A 15,508-nucleotide genomic window follows, 5' to 3' on the forward strand; every position below is an offset into this window, starting at 1 on the left:
TCCCAATCGTTATAAAGAGGCTTAGAGACAGCTCTGTGGCAAGTGCACAACCTATTTGATCACTGAGGCATACAGACCAGCGAGACGCCAGGGTCATTTCGGGAACTTTATCATCCTCCGTGGTAAGAAAACAAGGAAAAAGTGACCAATCCCATCTTTAGATTTCAAACACTCTATCACTGAAAGGTTAGAGAAGGTCAACCGTACTTACCCTCTTGATTACTCCACTGACGACTGAAAACCAGCAACGATTGCTTAGACAAATATGCGTCTGTGTAATGTTTAGCTGATCACCAGCTGTCAGAATAATAAAATCCCTACAGTCTGGAAGCAAGCCATTTGGCCCTTCGAGTCCACACTGACACTCTGAACAGCACCCCAATCCAAAGCCACCCAACCCAATACTATCCCTGTAACAATTGATTTCTCATGGTCAATGCACCTAACCTGCACATGTTTGGACTGTGGGAAGAAACCCATGCAGACACGGGGTGAATGTGCAAACACCACACAGTTCCCTGAAGCTGGAATTAAACCCAGCATTTTAGGTGGCACAATAATAATGTAACTGCATCATCTACCATTCTTACAAGAATGGTGGAAAACTTCTCATGTCTTTGCTGAACTCTAGAACCTGTTTGACAACCTGTGTCCCATTTCTTGCTTTGGAATGGGACAGCTACTTGGAATTACTTTGCCTCAGCTATACGTGTACAGTGGAGTTGGCGAGAACTTCAAATCTCTCACACAGTTGATTCTAATTATGAATACACAGTCTGAAATCAAATAAGCAGTCTTTAAAAGGAATCAAGTCTGGCAGCTTTGTTTAATGGCCTTTAATGAACTTCTTTAGCAGCTTGTATCATAGCAACACATTTTATTACACGGCATTCAGGAGAACCACTTTTCAGCGCTCTGCACAGTCATTTACTTTCTCATCTTTGCACATTATCTTTAGCATCCTACCTCAGGAATACACAACTGCTTTGACAATTTTGACAATGAATTCTGATCATGTTCAAGTGTAAGCTTTTGCTCTGAAGCAATGATCGACTAATTTACTGTTAAGTTCCTAAGCTCTTTTATAATTTTGTTTCTTGAATAGCTTCTCCTATCAGACTCACAAAAGGAATTTGTCAGTTTGATTTTAATATAATTAAGTCAAATATTGTTGCATACTTTCAAACCTAAAATGCTTCCAGGTTTTGTAAAATGTTTTCTGCTACTGTGTATAGCTTTTACATGTCATTGTTTGCCTTGTTAAAAAAGTATTGAAAACGAATAACTGCCTTTCTTATTTTGAGTTATGTCATGTCTGCAAATGGGATCACGGTTTTCTTTTTACTCCACTCTATTCTGTAATACATCTGTTCTGAGAACACTTGATATTGATACCAGTTTCAGAAATTGCGTTGGCCCTCCAGTTCCAATTCTTGTCTTATGACTTACTCACTTGTGTGCAAAAGCATTAATGTAAATAAAAATCTTTCAATTTAAAAAAAACTCTTTAGTTCCTGTCTTTCATGTCTTCTGCACACCCCCACACCCCGCCAATGCATTCATTCATACTTTGACCGCCAATGGAATTAATTTGCTCAGGTTTAGGAGTGTAATCTAAATAGTATACTCTGGCATTCTCGATCGTCGTGACTGCAGTGACTTGTTTTACATTTGTATATGTTAGTATTTGTGAGAATTCAATTTCCCATTCGTAGGTTACTAGAGAATGGGCTTCAGAATCAAAACTGCAATTCAAACTCTCTCAGATTCATGTTCAAGACAAAATACAGAATTGATATTCCATCCCAAAGCATTTATTCATAAACTTCCTTGCATTCTAGTCATTCGAAGATTCCTTCTACCTTGTTCAGTTCTTTCAAGCTCTTAAATGGCCAGCTTACCCAGGAAATTTGTTAATGACATCTCTTTCAAGATAGTGGTTTTGGATTAAGCATTTACAATTCAATAAATTGAACACTTACTATAAAGTTACTCAACCAGTAGGAGCAGCTTTATTGATGTAATTTATATTTGAATTTTAATTGAAGTTTATTTTTAAGTTTATAACATCTGCTTACCCTGTCATCTCTGTTATGTTGAAGATTTTTCTTTTTACTTCTACTTCGCTTGTGCTTTTTACTGTGCCTTAACTACTTTTAATACAATACTAAATTACATTTCCTTTGTACTTGTGTCTATTCTATGTCTATTTATGTTCTACTGTTCATTTTTGAAGTGAGAGCTATTTGCAGAATCACCTGGTCAATTAAGGGTTTGAAAGACTATTTCTTTAATCCTGTCAAAAGTCATGATAGTGATGTTTCAAATTATTCCATCACTGATACTAATGTGCATATCTATCCTTGAGGCATAATTCATGTCAAAACAAAAAAGAACTTCCCATAGACTAGCCATCCTCAGGAGGAGAATAGCACATGTTTCTGCAGCTAGTGAATTCACGGTGTTAGTTCCCTTAAATTATGGGAATTTGTTCCATTAGAAGTTGAAAGTTCTTGCTTTCTCAACTATCTATTTGTGAGGACCCTCTTCAATTTCTGGTACTTTGATTTTGCAGACTAGGTGCAAAGTATTTTCCTGGAATTGTATCTGTGTCAAGCCCACAAATAGCTCAAAAGGTTAAAAGGTTACTTCAGCAGCAACTCCTTCCCTGAAGTGTGTTCCAAAACCAAATACCAGAGGGCCAATATTATCCGAATACCTTTTACATCCAATTCCAACACCCTATTAACTTTGTCTTGTCTTGAAATTCCACTTTTGCCACTGGACTGATATCCTGGAATTTCCTACGACACAGTTGTGTAGGGATACTGTTTCTTTTAGGTACAGAAGTTAGCAAGAGAAGCACAGCTTCTGACAAGCCACAAACAAACCGCTAAGTTAAGCTCTGTATATCAAGCTATGAAATTGAAATTTTGGCTCCTGCCTCATCCAAAATATTAATTAATATCAAGTGAACACAAGTTAATAAAGCTATAGATAACGTACTTACGCTCTTGATTTTCAAAGAACCACATTTTTCAAAAAATGGAACTGAAAGATAGTAAGAGCACTCTCAGAACCACAGCCCACCTCCAAGGGAACTAGAAGAGAGTTTTATTTTATAATAGACAGTTTCATGCCTCTAGTAAGGTGGCGGGGGACTGGCTCAATGTAAACTGAAGAGAGCTGGTACACACAAAAAGACCAAATGGTATCAATCCACACTAACATTTCCACAATTCTGTGAAATGCTGAGTTTATCTTCAAATTGTTTCATAATCTCCGAGAACCAAATTCATATTTTCAAATTAAGCATCTACTACACCGAAACCACTGCAATATAAGGAAAAATTAAAAGGTGGTACTGGTGATAACAATTTGCAAGGTGAGACTAGAATTTTAAAAAAAACTAATTTGCAATTCTATACTTAACATCTGGCTATGTATCACATGGTCCAACAGAATCCCATATTGACACATACTGGACAACTACCTTCTCAAGGATACCTTAATCCAAGCATGCAAAGACGGCTGCACTGATGACATCCAGCAATTTTTGAAAACTCAGTCATAGTGTAACATTTTTCTATTTCACAGGCAAACTAAATAATATGCACTAAAACAAGCAATTTAAGGCATGGTATGTCAACAATTATGAGCACCATGACTGCTAAAATGATACCAGTGCCTGTCTGGTAGAATAAACTACGTATTTTAAGATGAATGGGCAGTGGGTCCCTAGGACAATCATGTGGTAAACACTGCTTCATCAGAAGTTGAAAAACACACCAATTCTAACCTCAAAGCAGACTTAAACTTACAGCTTAACAATTTCAGTGTATTAGAGCAATTCAGACTTGCCATCCCAGCAATGAGATTTACATAGGGGTCTTGTACCAAACCAATATAACTCACTCTCAGTTCTTCTAAAGTACTCTAACAGTGACCCAGTTAGAGATGTTCAATGCTTGGTACTAATAGCTACCATTAATCTTTCCATGTTTAAATATTGCCCATACCTTGAAGCATACAGGCACAGACTTCCTTATTTGTTCAGCACTATTCACAACTTCTCAATAGCTCTAGCAACAAATCTTGCCCCTTCGGATTTTATGGTGGAAAAATGGTCAGTTACAAACAACTACAGTTAGTTGGAACAAGGAGATTGGAGCTTTTGCAACAATTCATGAAATCATTGAAGTCACAGCAACCACAATCAAGTGTGAATAATGGTCGGAAGTCAACCACTAGAGAGTTAAATTTGAAGTTAGTGGGAATAGAGGTTATCAGGAGTCGTTGATGTCCAGACAGTCATTCCCATTTCACCTCAAACCTTATCCACGTTTGAACCAAAGCTACAATGAGGTTGGAGATGAGTTGCCCTGGCATGACCCAACTGTATAATGTTATGCAGGTTATTTACCACAAATTATTCATGACAGCATTTTTGACAACACTTCCAAAGACTAGACAAATACAGCTGGAATTGCCTTTCATAGTCAGGATGGATCGAGGCAATTCTGCACTTTGTTGGGCAAATGCCAGTGTTGCAGCTATATTGAAACAATAGCCCAGAAGTGCAAGACTTCAGCAATGCAGCCAGGGTGTTGTCAGGATCTTTAGCTTTTGCTATATCTAGTCCAAATCAGCCATTTCTCAACATCAAGACAACAGTACAAAATTCACAGAGTACAGGCTGTTATGCTGCAAGCCTCAGGAGGCAGAGCTGGATTGTCTGGCAGTTACTTTTAAAGACATTTGCAGATACAACAACTTTGGCTTTTACATTCACTGGCTGAATTGTACTGTCTTTGGGGAATGGGAATATTCATGGTGTCTCTCCCTTCCGCTGGTTGCTTCATTGTCCAGTGCCATTCATGACTGGAACACGACAGACTGCAATGCACGAACCTAATCAGCTGATTGAAAGATAACTTAACTGTCCTTAGCATGCTTCTTCTATTGTTAGCATCCATGTATTATACCTTCAAAAGGGTGGCACTCATTTTTAGGCAAGCCTGACCTATGCTCTTTCATGGTCTTCAACATTCCTCATTAATCCAAGATTCGCCAGCTTAATAACAGTCTAAAATCCATCCAATTTAGCATTGTTGCAGTGGTTCACAGCATGATGAAATGCCCTCTGTGTGAAGACAAAGCTCATCTCTTCATAGACTGTCCAGTGCTTACTCTAACCAATGCAATCAGTGAGAAAGGTTTCAGTACAGGTATGTCAGCAAATCGGGAGTGGTTTCTTTTTTCTTTGTATTGTTGCTCTCGCCATCTGCTGCAAGTCTAGGTTGGCGGTTACACCCTTCAGGATTCAGCTAGCGCAATTAGCAGTGTTGCTACAGAATCACTAATTCTTTTTTGATGGGCATTGAAATCCCCTGCACAGTAAATTCTATGCATATGATACCTTCAGTGCTTCTTCCAAGTCACGTTGAACATGGAGGACTGCTGATTCATCAACAAGTAGGTTCTTTGACCATTTTTAGCCAGATGCCATTAAATATCATAGAATTCAGTGTTGAGGATGCCAGATTCCCACAGTTGGGAGGGTGTGAAAGTGTCTATTGTACCATGATCAAGAATAAGTGAAAAAACAGCTTGCAATCACTGCACATACAAAACAAACTGTTGATGTCTGCTTCACCTAGGAGAGAAATGCACACTGAAGATAGATCAATGGGTACACTTCAGGACAAAGTGACCTAAACTCTGCGAAAAAAAAGGGGGAATGTTCTAAAAAAAAATTTTAAAACCTTACCAAGAAAACACACCAAAATTAGCCAGAGATAGTAGGAACTGCCAATGCTGGAGCCGGAGATAACAAGGTGTAGAGGTGGATGAACACAGCAGGCCAGGCAGCAGAGGAGCAGGGAAGCTGACATTTCGGGTATGGACCCCTCTTCAGAAATTGGGGAGGGGAAGAGGGCCCTCCCACCTACCTGCCCTCCCTGCTCACTGACCAACCCCCATTCCAAATCCCTACCTACACTCACCTTTACTGGCTTCATCCCAGCCTCCTTCTCTCCATCTATCTGCTCCTCTACCAACCTTCTATCATCGCCCCTGCCCCCCATCCCCGATTTATTTCAGAGCCGGCTTCCCCTGCCCCATTTCCAAAGAAGGGTTCAGACCCAAAATGTCAGCTTTCCTGCTCCTCTGATGCTGCTTAGCCTGCTGTGTTCGTCCAGCTCTACATCTTGTTATCTTACACCAAAATTAATTTTGTTTGCGGAAAAGCCATTTTGACTAAGACATGGAAAAAAATGCATGTTGCAACAGTGGGAATGGAGCATAATTTACAAATATTATTGTCAAACATGAGAAAAGAGGAGAAATACTACAGGTGAGAAGCCAGCGTACCCAACATTGCATCAACATCTGCAAGCAAACATTTGTTTTCTTGAAAACTTTATCTAAACACGTTTCATACAGGCCTCTCACATCACTAGTATAATACGGTATTAGCACAACTTCGACTGGTTAGTATTCATTCATGCCATCTTCCACTCTGTAAGCAGGCCCTTCAATCAAAGTTTCAGAACCAATCTACAATACAATAACACACCTACAGTTCTTCAACAACACTATCCAATCAGCAAGATACATCACGCAGAATGGTAGTAGACACTTGGGAACAGAACCAACTTCAAGCTCCTCTCCAACTTATGCAACAACCCGATTTGTAAATACTATGTGTTCCTCTACTGCTTCTGGGTCAAAATCCTGGAATTTTTGTTCTCAAAATGCTATCTGGGGAAAAAGTCTTCACCACAGGCTGCAGCTGTTCCCGCACATTGAAGATTTGCCTTGTGTTCTCACTTCATTTTAACAAGATGAAATTATGCTACTTCAGATATATATTAGAAGGCCACAATTTTTTTAAAAATTGCATTTTGCAAATGGAAATGGCTTTTTCTGGAATGTGGCACCAACCTGGAGGTGAGGTTGTTTGGGACAGGGACAGAGCTATCTATGGCTTCAGCATGAACATTTGCCCTATTACTCACGCTTTTCCTGGTAAAGATGAATTTAATTTTCATCATTATGCCAACTTAGCACATGGTATGTAATTGAATGCAAATGACAAATGTTAAAATAGAAACTGCTGTTATAAACTGTTAATGGTGGGTTTTTTTAAAATTATGTTTTGCACAAAAAAACCCTCTTTATGAAGACATATTCTGAAAATAATTCTAGGAATAAAAGCATTCGTAAAAATACAGACAAGTATTTTAACTCAACAAAACTGCAAATTTCAAAAGACAGACCAAGAACTTTGATCATCAAGCATATTATGAATTGTGGTCATTTTTACCTTAGGATGAATTCCAAGCAACACTCTGAACTAACTCACACCAGACACCAGGGACTTTAAGAATACATGTTAATAGATAGTTGTTATATCCAAATACTTATTTAAATCCACTTCTACATTACTTTAATTATATCTGTTAGAAATGTAAACATTTCACATTGGCTAAGTTTCCACATTTTCCCACTTCCACTTATTTCACCTAAGCTGGTGCAAACTAAACTAAACTAGTCATTTTAAATGGCTAGATTAGATCAGTCTTCCACTAATTGAGAAAACAATGAGTGATATAAATTGATTAGAGAAGATCAATCACAAAACAAATGTATTTTCATAACTATATTATTAATTAAATTTGTTTTAATATAATTGCCCACAGTTTAGACAGCAACCCATTGCAGTTCATTCAAACATGGATTTTTTTTTCCCCCAACTACAATAAAGGTCTGCTTTACACTACAATTTTCCACATTGCTGCTGTCAAAGGTTACATCCAGAACTACGCTGCTTCAGCAGATCTGTGACATACCGGAAATTACAACAGCACAAAATAAAAGCAGCTTGAACAGAAGTAACTAAGGAGGCCCAGATCTCCTCATTCCTATCAGAACATTTACAAAAAGGTATGGAGAATTTTTTTTTTAAAACAAATTCTTGGTTTTAGTTTTTGAGCACTTTTTCCAGAATTAACAAACAATAAGGGAGATTCAGAACTTACACAAAAGCCAAGCTGAAGACTTTGTACATAAAAGGCTGAAAAAAGTTCTACAGTCTGCGACAGTGATCATTACATAAGTACTCTACTTGTTGGGGTTGTTTTCTTTATTCATTAACGGGATGAAGGTGTCGCTAGCTAGACAGCATTTATTGCTAATCCCTAATTGCCCAGAGGGCAGTTTAGAGTCAGCCACATATCTGTGGATCTGGAGCCACATGTAGTCCAGACCAGGGTAAGGATGGCAAATTCCTTCCCTAACGGACATCAGTGAACCAGATGGGTTTTTCCAACAAACAAATCATGGTCATCACTATATTCTTAACACCAGATACCGACTGATTTCAAATTCCGCCATCTGCTATGGTGGGATTCAAACCCGAGTCCCCAGAACTTTCTGGGTTTCAAGATGAACAATCCAACAATAATACGACTTGGCCATCATCTCCCCTACGTATGGTATTGTATCCTTGCCCGAGACAAGCACAAAAAAAGTCACCTGGCTTGTTCAATTGAGGACCTATGCAGCGAGCTGGTTACAAGCAGATGGCTTTAACCATATCAAAATTGGCCTCAATGCCTTCAAGCTAAATAAATAAAGAATCAGATCATTCACAAGTACAATTCCAACTACAACCCAGTAACCTAGTGTTAGTCATCAGGTAAGAAGTGTCAAGCTCAATGATCATGCACCATTTACCAAAAACAAAATCCCTCCTATAACATCCAAGGAAGAACCATACAAATAATAGTCAATGGTATGGGCAAGGTAGTCACAGACACTCTTGAAACATATTCGTTTAAAAGTTTTTGCAGTGCGAAAGAAGAGTAATAACGAACAAAAAGTATTTACCATGTACTTTTGTTACGTGGATTTACATGTACTTACCATGTATAAAATATTTGAGCTAGATGAATGATTTTACTTCTATCCTGTAATTAGTTCATCTAGTAAGACACCCCAAAAAAGGACAAAGTACTAAAGTTACACCTATTGTGTCAGTTTGGTAACGAATTCCACCGTCAATCTAAATCAATAGCTACATGCTTACATTCATTTTTTTTAAACTAGCATAAATATTAAGAGATGTACTGCACATCACAAAATTCTTTAAAAAAACAAAATGGGAAAAATTAGGGAGTGTCATACAGAACGGAAACAGAACTGCCCTATTCTATCCGGCATGAGTTGATGTGTCTGTGCGTCCAGGAAAAGTCGATGTCATATGCAAATAAGCTTATGATTGCCTGCTAGTTTAACTTCTTTTATGAAAAGAAAACACGCTCAGCATTTGTTTTAAAAATTAAAATGTGATATTTGTAAAGGAGAAACAATATACTCTTTACAAACACTTGGAAAACACAAGTCAATGCTACTGCTACACACACACAAACGCACAATTGTCCATTGCGTAAAATGTACTGGACCAGCAAATGGGTTCTCTGTATATTATATCATATTATGTGAAGGATAATGCTCTGCTCAAACAACAGTCAAGTGACACTAAGAAGCATTATTACAGTGCTTCATTACATTAAATTATATTAAACAACCTCATAGAGGCAAAGGGTTTCCTATCAACATTTGGTCACTGAAAGCACGTTGTGAATAATTTCAAACCCATCAGTTGCCCAAGTAACGAATCACAGAAAGAGAGACTGCATTATCACTGATTTACTGGCAAGGCAGCAAAGTGCTATCAAATCAGATTCATCATAATCTATTTGTATTAAAATGAGTACTGATTTTGTAAATAGGCTTCCTTGCACTGCATAATTACTTATTAGTTTGCGTTTGCACCAAAAATACTTTTGTTTACAAGTTAACAGAGATATTGTTCACAGTCCTAACTGTCATAATTTGGCCAGGGTTCACATACTCACTTTTGACCGTTTCAAATCTCTTTGTTTTGTGCTCCCATAATTTAAATTTTGTTCAATTTTACACATCATCGATTTTCATAGTTTTAGGCTATTTCATGTGTAAGCATTCCCAATGAGAATGAAATCTTTATCTTTCAACAAAACTGCAATTTAGCAGCTTACTTAGAAAAGCAAATGTGAACAGAGGACGATCTAGATGGCAGATTATATTGCTTACAAAAATCAATGCAAATTAACTTTTTGCGAAATACCTTTAATTAGGACCACTCAATTTACACAAAGTTACCGTTTCTTTTAAATGCAATACTTTGGTATTACTTAATACTTAACTAAGCTGTTGTTAACCTAGTAATTAAAGAAATGAAATAGAACATTCATTTTCAAATTAGAACAAAAGATTTTAACTTCCCCCATTTATTGGATTGGAAGGAAATAAGTCATTTTTCTCCAAAGACCATTTTTTCAGAAAATGATTAATGCTACAAGTTTTCAAATATAAGTTAGAATAAAACAAAGTAAGTAACAGAAATGAAGTGATCAAGTAGTTCTCAACAGATCTACTACATTCTAAAGGTAAACCATTCCTTGGCATTTCAAATATGCAAGAAACAATTAACAAATCAATCCTGGGATCAAGAGATGAAATTTTAAATGAAATATGCAGGATCTCAGAGGTGCAATATTTTGCTAAAATTCAGCATAAATGCTGTTCTGCCACCATTACAGGCTGTCTTTTCCCTAGTAAGGCGCAATTCCAAAAAAAAAGTTTCTAAGATCCGACCACACCATGGAAATCTATACAAACTGGTCCAACTGTTTGTTACTCATGTGGGAATAAAGAATCAGGATCCCAGGTTCCCTGATAATTCAGAGTAAATAATACTCCCTAACTAGGTGTCATTGTGTAAGAAATTTCCAGCTTTAGTTTTAATTTCAATCATCAATTGGTGCTCAATAACTGATTTCACTCCGAGAAGGAACATCCATTCTGATTGTCAAGTACTACTGAAACAAAGTGTAGAATTGAAACCCCTTTCTGGAGATCAAACAGCCAACTAATATTTGTTTAGCTTCACTTGTGAACAACGTCCATTTGGACAAGAGACTGGAAGGCTACTGGCCTGCATAAAATAACATTCCAGTCGGGGTAAGCAATCTGAGAAACTTATGTCTATTTTATAAGAAAGTGCGCTTCACTTTAACTTTACAGTTCATTATGTAAGGAAACATTAGTGTTATAAAGCACTTCAAAATAACGGTGTCTGCATTCCTCCTGCTAGTAGTTGGCCAAAAAAAATGTCCATACTGTTTCCACCTAAATAAAGTCTGATAAAGTGATTATAAAGTAGGTAAAAACTTAAGAGCTTTTGGTACACTTTTTTAGTATAACTACAATACAAAAATGCTGAGTGACCAAAGGCAAAAATACCCTCTTCCATGATTTGGGGACGGGCGTGCAGATGAGGAAGCAGGCAAGAAACAGTTTTTTGATAAATCAAAAACTGATTTGTTAAATGCACAGTGATTGTAAGCAGCAGTCTATGTGCTCGCTCACCTACCCCTCCCCCTCTCAAAATATCAATGCGATCAAAATGGTAATGTTAAGCATGAATGAGGTCCCATCCCCCTCCACACTTCAAATGTGATTTCTTCATTCCATAGTTTTCTCCATGTTAGAAAAAAACCACAACACCCCTTACAAAATGGAAGCTTCCACTACTAAATTGACTGTGCTAGCAAAATAAATAAATAACATACACCGAATTACTTCACCCCAAAAACAAAGTGATACTTTCCATCATAAGTTACTAACACTATGACCAAGATCACTGATTATTCTTGCAGAATTTACCATTTCGATCTCTAACAAAATTAAGATGCAGTGCTAACTTGGTGCTGCAAGCTGCATTCCAACAGAAACAAGATCAATGGAGTTAAGAAAAACTCAATATACTGAGCGTTTGGATTTTCAACCCCAAAATGCTTCATGAAAATTATAATAACCTTTATAGGGAATCATAAGGAAGTTAAAAATGTATTCGTTTTGTAAAAACACACTAAATTGCTAAGAGGCTGAGTGCTGGACAGAGCCAAAAAGCAAGCTGTGCGTTCAATGGCATCTGTTCGTGGTGCTGAATTTTTTTTCCATTGTAATAATCAGAGCTCTCCGCTAGAAGCCAAGCTCCATCAACTGCTCCAAGTATGCAAAGTCGGCCTTCGGAGTTCTCGAGCAGCAACATTCACGCACTTGGATATTTTCATATATCTCCCAAAATAAATCGCGTCCTGATCAATATCCCGCTCACTCAATTCACACAAGAGAATAAAAAAGGAAAGTGGTGCTAAGCCCGAATCAACCGTTCATACGTCAAATCAGGACAAGGAGACGATAAGTAAGAGCATAATAACTCAAATAAACCACAAATAAACTAGTTAAGCATTCCGGCAAGAACTGGGTGGGGATCTTGACGATATAAATCGGCATTATAAACTTAACGTACAAATTAGTTCCCAGATTTTCGCCTTCTCTTTTCATACTTGGAAAATATGTCGACCTATCCAAAATGGACGCCTCAGAATTTGTCAACTTAAAAGCACGCACAACTTCGCTTCATTTGGAAACAAACTCATCTCAACATATCAACCAACATTTTAACTTTAGTAATTCATCTAGATGTATATAGCCTTCGTCACACATTATGCAACGTTTATAAGGTAGCACATTCATTGTTAACAACTCCCCCTCCTTCCTCCCTTCCCCCACAGTTACTTTTAGTGAAAGTCATCGCAAACGCTAAATCGCTATTACACACATCGATACCTGACCAGAAACTAAACTAATTTCTTACTTGCTTCTCGCTAAGGGATGTTATTCGGGATTGTCTTTCGTGGAGCTGCTTCTTAAGTTCTCCGTTCTGTAAAAAAAATGTTTTTTTTAAATGACATCTGCAATGTGACATGGGCGGAAAATTAATAATTTGCCAATTTCATTTCAGTAAAGTGTTAACAATTAGTTTAGCATTCACACTCTACAGCTATGCTGACTACCAAATGAGATCTGTACTGATAAAGTTTCTGATCGTCTGTCTTCACGAACAGACTGGATAAAGAAGACTTAAAGAATCAGCTATTTTACCTGTGGATCTTGCTTCATCTGTGCAACTAGTTTCTAAAAGCAACAAAAATAGAAATAGGATATTGATATAAATTCAGTATAAAAGGTCAAAGAGCAATATAAGTTAGCATGACTGGGAGGAACAAAGAAGCACGCAAACACTGAGTCAGTTTGGAGCATCTCATAAATATTCAAGTCTCGTACTAATCTCCTCACCACACACACACACACACAACATACATGCATACACACACACATAGACAAGCCAACCGCAATACTACTCCAAATCCTTGTTGCTCAACTCGAACACCAGCAAAAACTAGTCTCAAAAGTTAAAGACGTTGGATGCAAACACCCTAGCAGCGGGTTATTACTCCTAATGGATCCTTAAATCCTAAACGTCGCTAAGAGATGCCCAGCTTATTATGGGTTTGATTCGCTCCCCCTCTTTCGTTCTCTTTTTAGGCCATAAAGAGCAAAAGGGTTATTTTTTTACCTGATGACACTGGATTTCTACTTTCAGCGCCTCTTGAAGGCTTTGCATCTCCATGGCTGGACTTCAAAAGCACTTTTTCAGACACTTTGAATCCAAATGATTTGAAGTTAGTTGTTTGTGTGCGTGCGATTGCTGGCGTGGATGCTTTTTACGAGTGCGTCTACGAGAATCAAAGAAACTTAACCAGCTTTGAAATAAATAAATAAATAACCCGGCATAAACAATCGAAAGAACAAGTAGATACAGTCTGCAAAGCAAGTTCTTGCCTCTCTTTGCTAGTACGGACACAGGACTCATCACTCACTTTACGCCATTTTTCACAAAACTCTCCCGAAAACAAATCGGGCAAGGGGTCGGCCGGCTCAGGGCCTCAGCGTTGCCGCCACACCGACGCCTTCGAGCCGCGAGACCGCCGGGCTCCAGCCACTACTTTTCCGTTAACGGTTCGAGCGGCTGAATACGGGGACTATATTCCGCGGGTGCGAGCGCGCCGGGATTTCACTTTGCCTCGAGGAAAAGTTGTGCCTCGGCTGCCAATGCTAATACAGAAGACCCGGATGGAGCAATGGAACCCTGCCGGAGCAGCCCAGTGCGCACGCGCCTTCCAATCGCAGCTCCTTCTCCAACCCCTCCATAGAAAGTGATACAGTTGCACACATTTAACAACTAACTTTAGCAGTTGTTATGTTTCGCTTTTTATTTAGAATTAAAATATGTATCGATCCAAATAACACGTACTTGTTTAAAACGTTTGGAAACTTGTTTTAAATTCAGAATTATAAAACTGAAAAATAACTGAAATTTATAGTATAGTTCATGGGAGGATGTCAGGCAGATGGAAGTAGTTTAGAATGGCATCGTGATGGCGCAGATAAGGTGGGCCAAAGGGCCTGTTCCAGCGCCGTACTGTTCAATAACAGAAACAGAAGTTGCTAGAAAAGCTCAGTAGGTCTCGCAGCATCCTGTGCAGAGAAGTCAGAGTTAAGGTTTCCGGTCGAGTGATCCTCCCTTACAACGCAAGTCCTGAAATTTATGTTCTTGTTTCTGATTTACAGCATCCGCAGTTTATTTTGGTTTTTATTTTACACTGTTATATGTTTTATGATTTAGCTTGTTTCAAAGTGCACTTTCTCACCCAAATGTAGTGAATATTTTGTAGTGGAAATTTATTGTCTATTTAAGTGTTTTAAAGTTGTATTCAGTTCCAAAGTGTGAACGGGGTATAAGTAGGTTGTTTATCAGATGTACTTTTCACTCCTGCTGTGGTAATATCAACCTTATTGGGGTAATAGATTTTCTGGTATAATGGTGAATTTTCGTTTATGGAAGCTGATGGAAAGTGAGTTTTATGTATTTTAGGGAGAAGGAACGGTGACAAATTAAACGTGTTTCTTACAAGATTTGTTTCCAGTAATTTTTTTCGCAAGTCTAAATTTATAGAGCTGTACACGCAAATGTGCATAAAAACAACTTAATTAACACTTCAGTTTTTAATCTCAGCCTTTATTTTGATGGACGGATTGTCTATTCAATCACAAAGCGCCAGCGGCTTCTTGTAGGCGGGGATTTGCTCCTGGCTGATGGCATCGCCGGCCTACGCATGCTCCTGCCTTTTTAATTACATTGTTACGCACCCTTATTCCTCCCTGAATATAGAAATAAAGAACAAGTTGCAGTGGTCCCAACATTAGGGCTGCAAACTGAGAGATTCGACTTCGGACAGCAATGCTTTCCAAGTTTAAAAGATCTCTTCTGTTTTATTCCCTTAGTCGGCGGTCAAGTTTGATTCATTAGTTGCAGTTTAACCATAAGAGGATGGTTGCAGTTAAAGAACAAAAAAATAATTAGAATGACGGTGTGTGTGAGGGCTGTGCAAGGGCCCGGCGCTCAGCCAATCGCAAGTTGCGCCGCATCCAGGGGACGTTCTGAAATGTAATGCTGTGTGACGTCAGCGCACCAATCGGCGCAAGTTGT

General features: G+C 38.2%; 1 protein-coding gene across 1 annotated transcript in view; it reads right to left on the reverse strand.

Annotated features, from left to right (window-relative positions):
* phf21b (PHD finger protein 21B) overlaps window positions 1–14,052 on the reverse strand; it is a 150,076-nt gene extending 136,024 nt beyond the window's left edge. The window contains exons 1-4 of the mRNA XM_048549046.2: window positions 13,839–14,052; window positions 13,535–13,694; window positions 13,060–13,092; window positions 12,773–12,838 (exon numbers count right to left, since the gene is read on the reverse strand). Of these exons, the coding sequence (XP_048405003.1) occupies window positions 12,773–12,838; window positions 13,060–13,092; window positions 13,535–13,588 (153 nt within the window). The 5' untranslated portion in view covers window positions 13,589–13,694; window positions 13,839–14,052. The remainder of the gene's footprint in view (window positions 1–12,772; window positions 12,839–13,059; window positions 13,093–13,534; window positions 13,695–13,838) is intronic.
* Between the last annotated feature and the right edge of the window lie 1,456 nt (window positions 14,053–15,508).

This window comes from Stegostoma tigrinum, chromosome 18 (genome assembly GCF_030684315.1).
Source record: "Stegostoma tigrinum isolate sSteTig4 chromosome 18, sSteTig4.hap1, whole genome shotgun sequence".
NCBI classification, from domain to species: domain Eukaryota; kingdom Metazoa; phylum Chordata; class Chondrichthyes; order Orectolobiformes; family Stegostomatidae; genus Stegostoma; species Stegostoma tigrinum.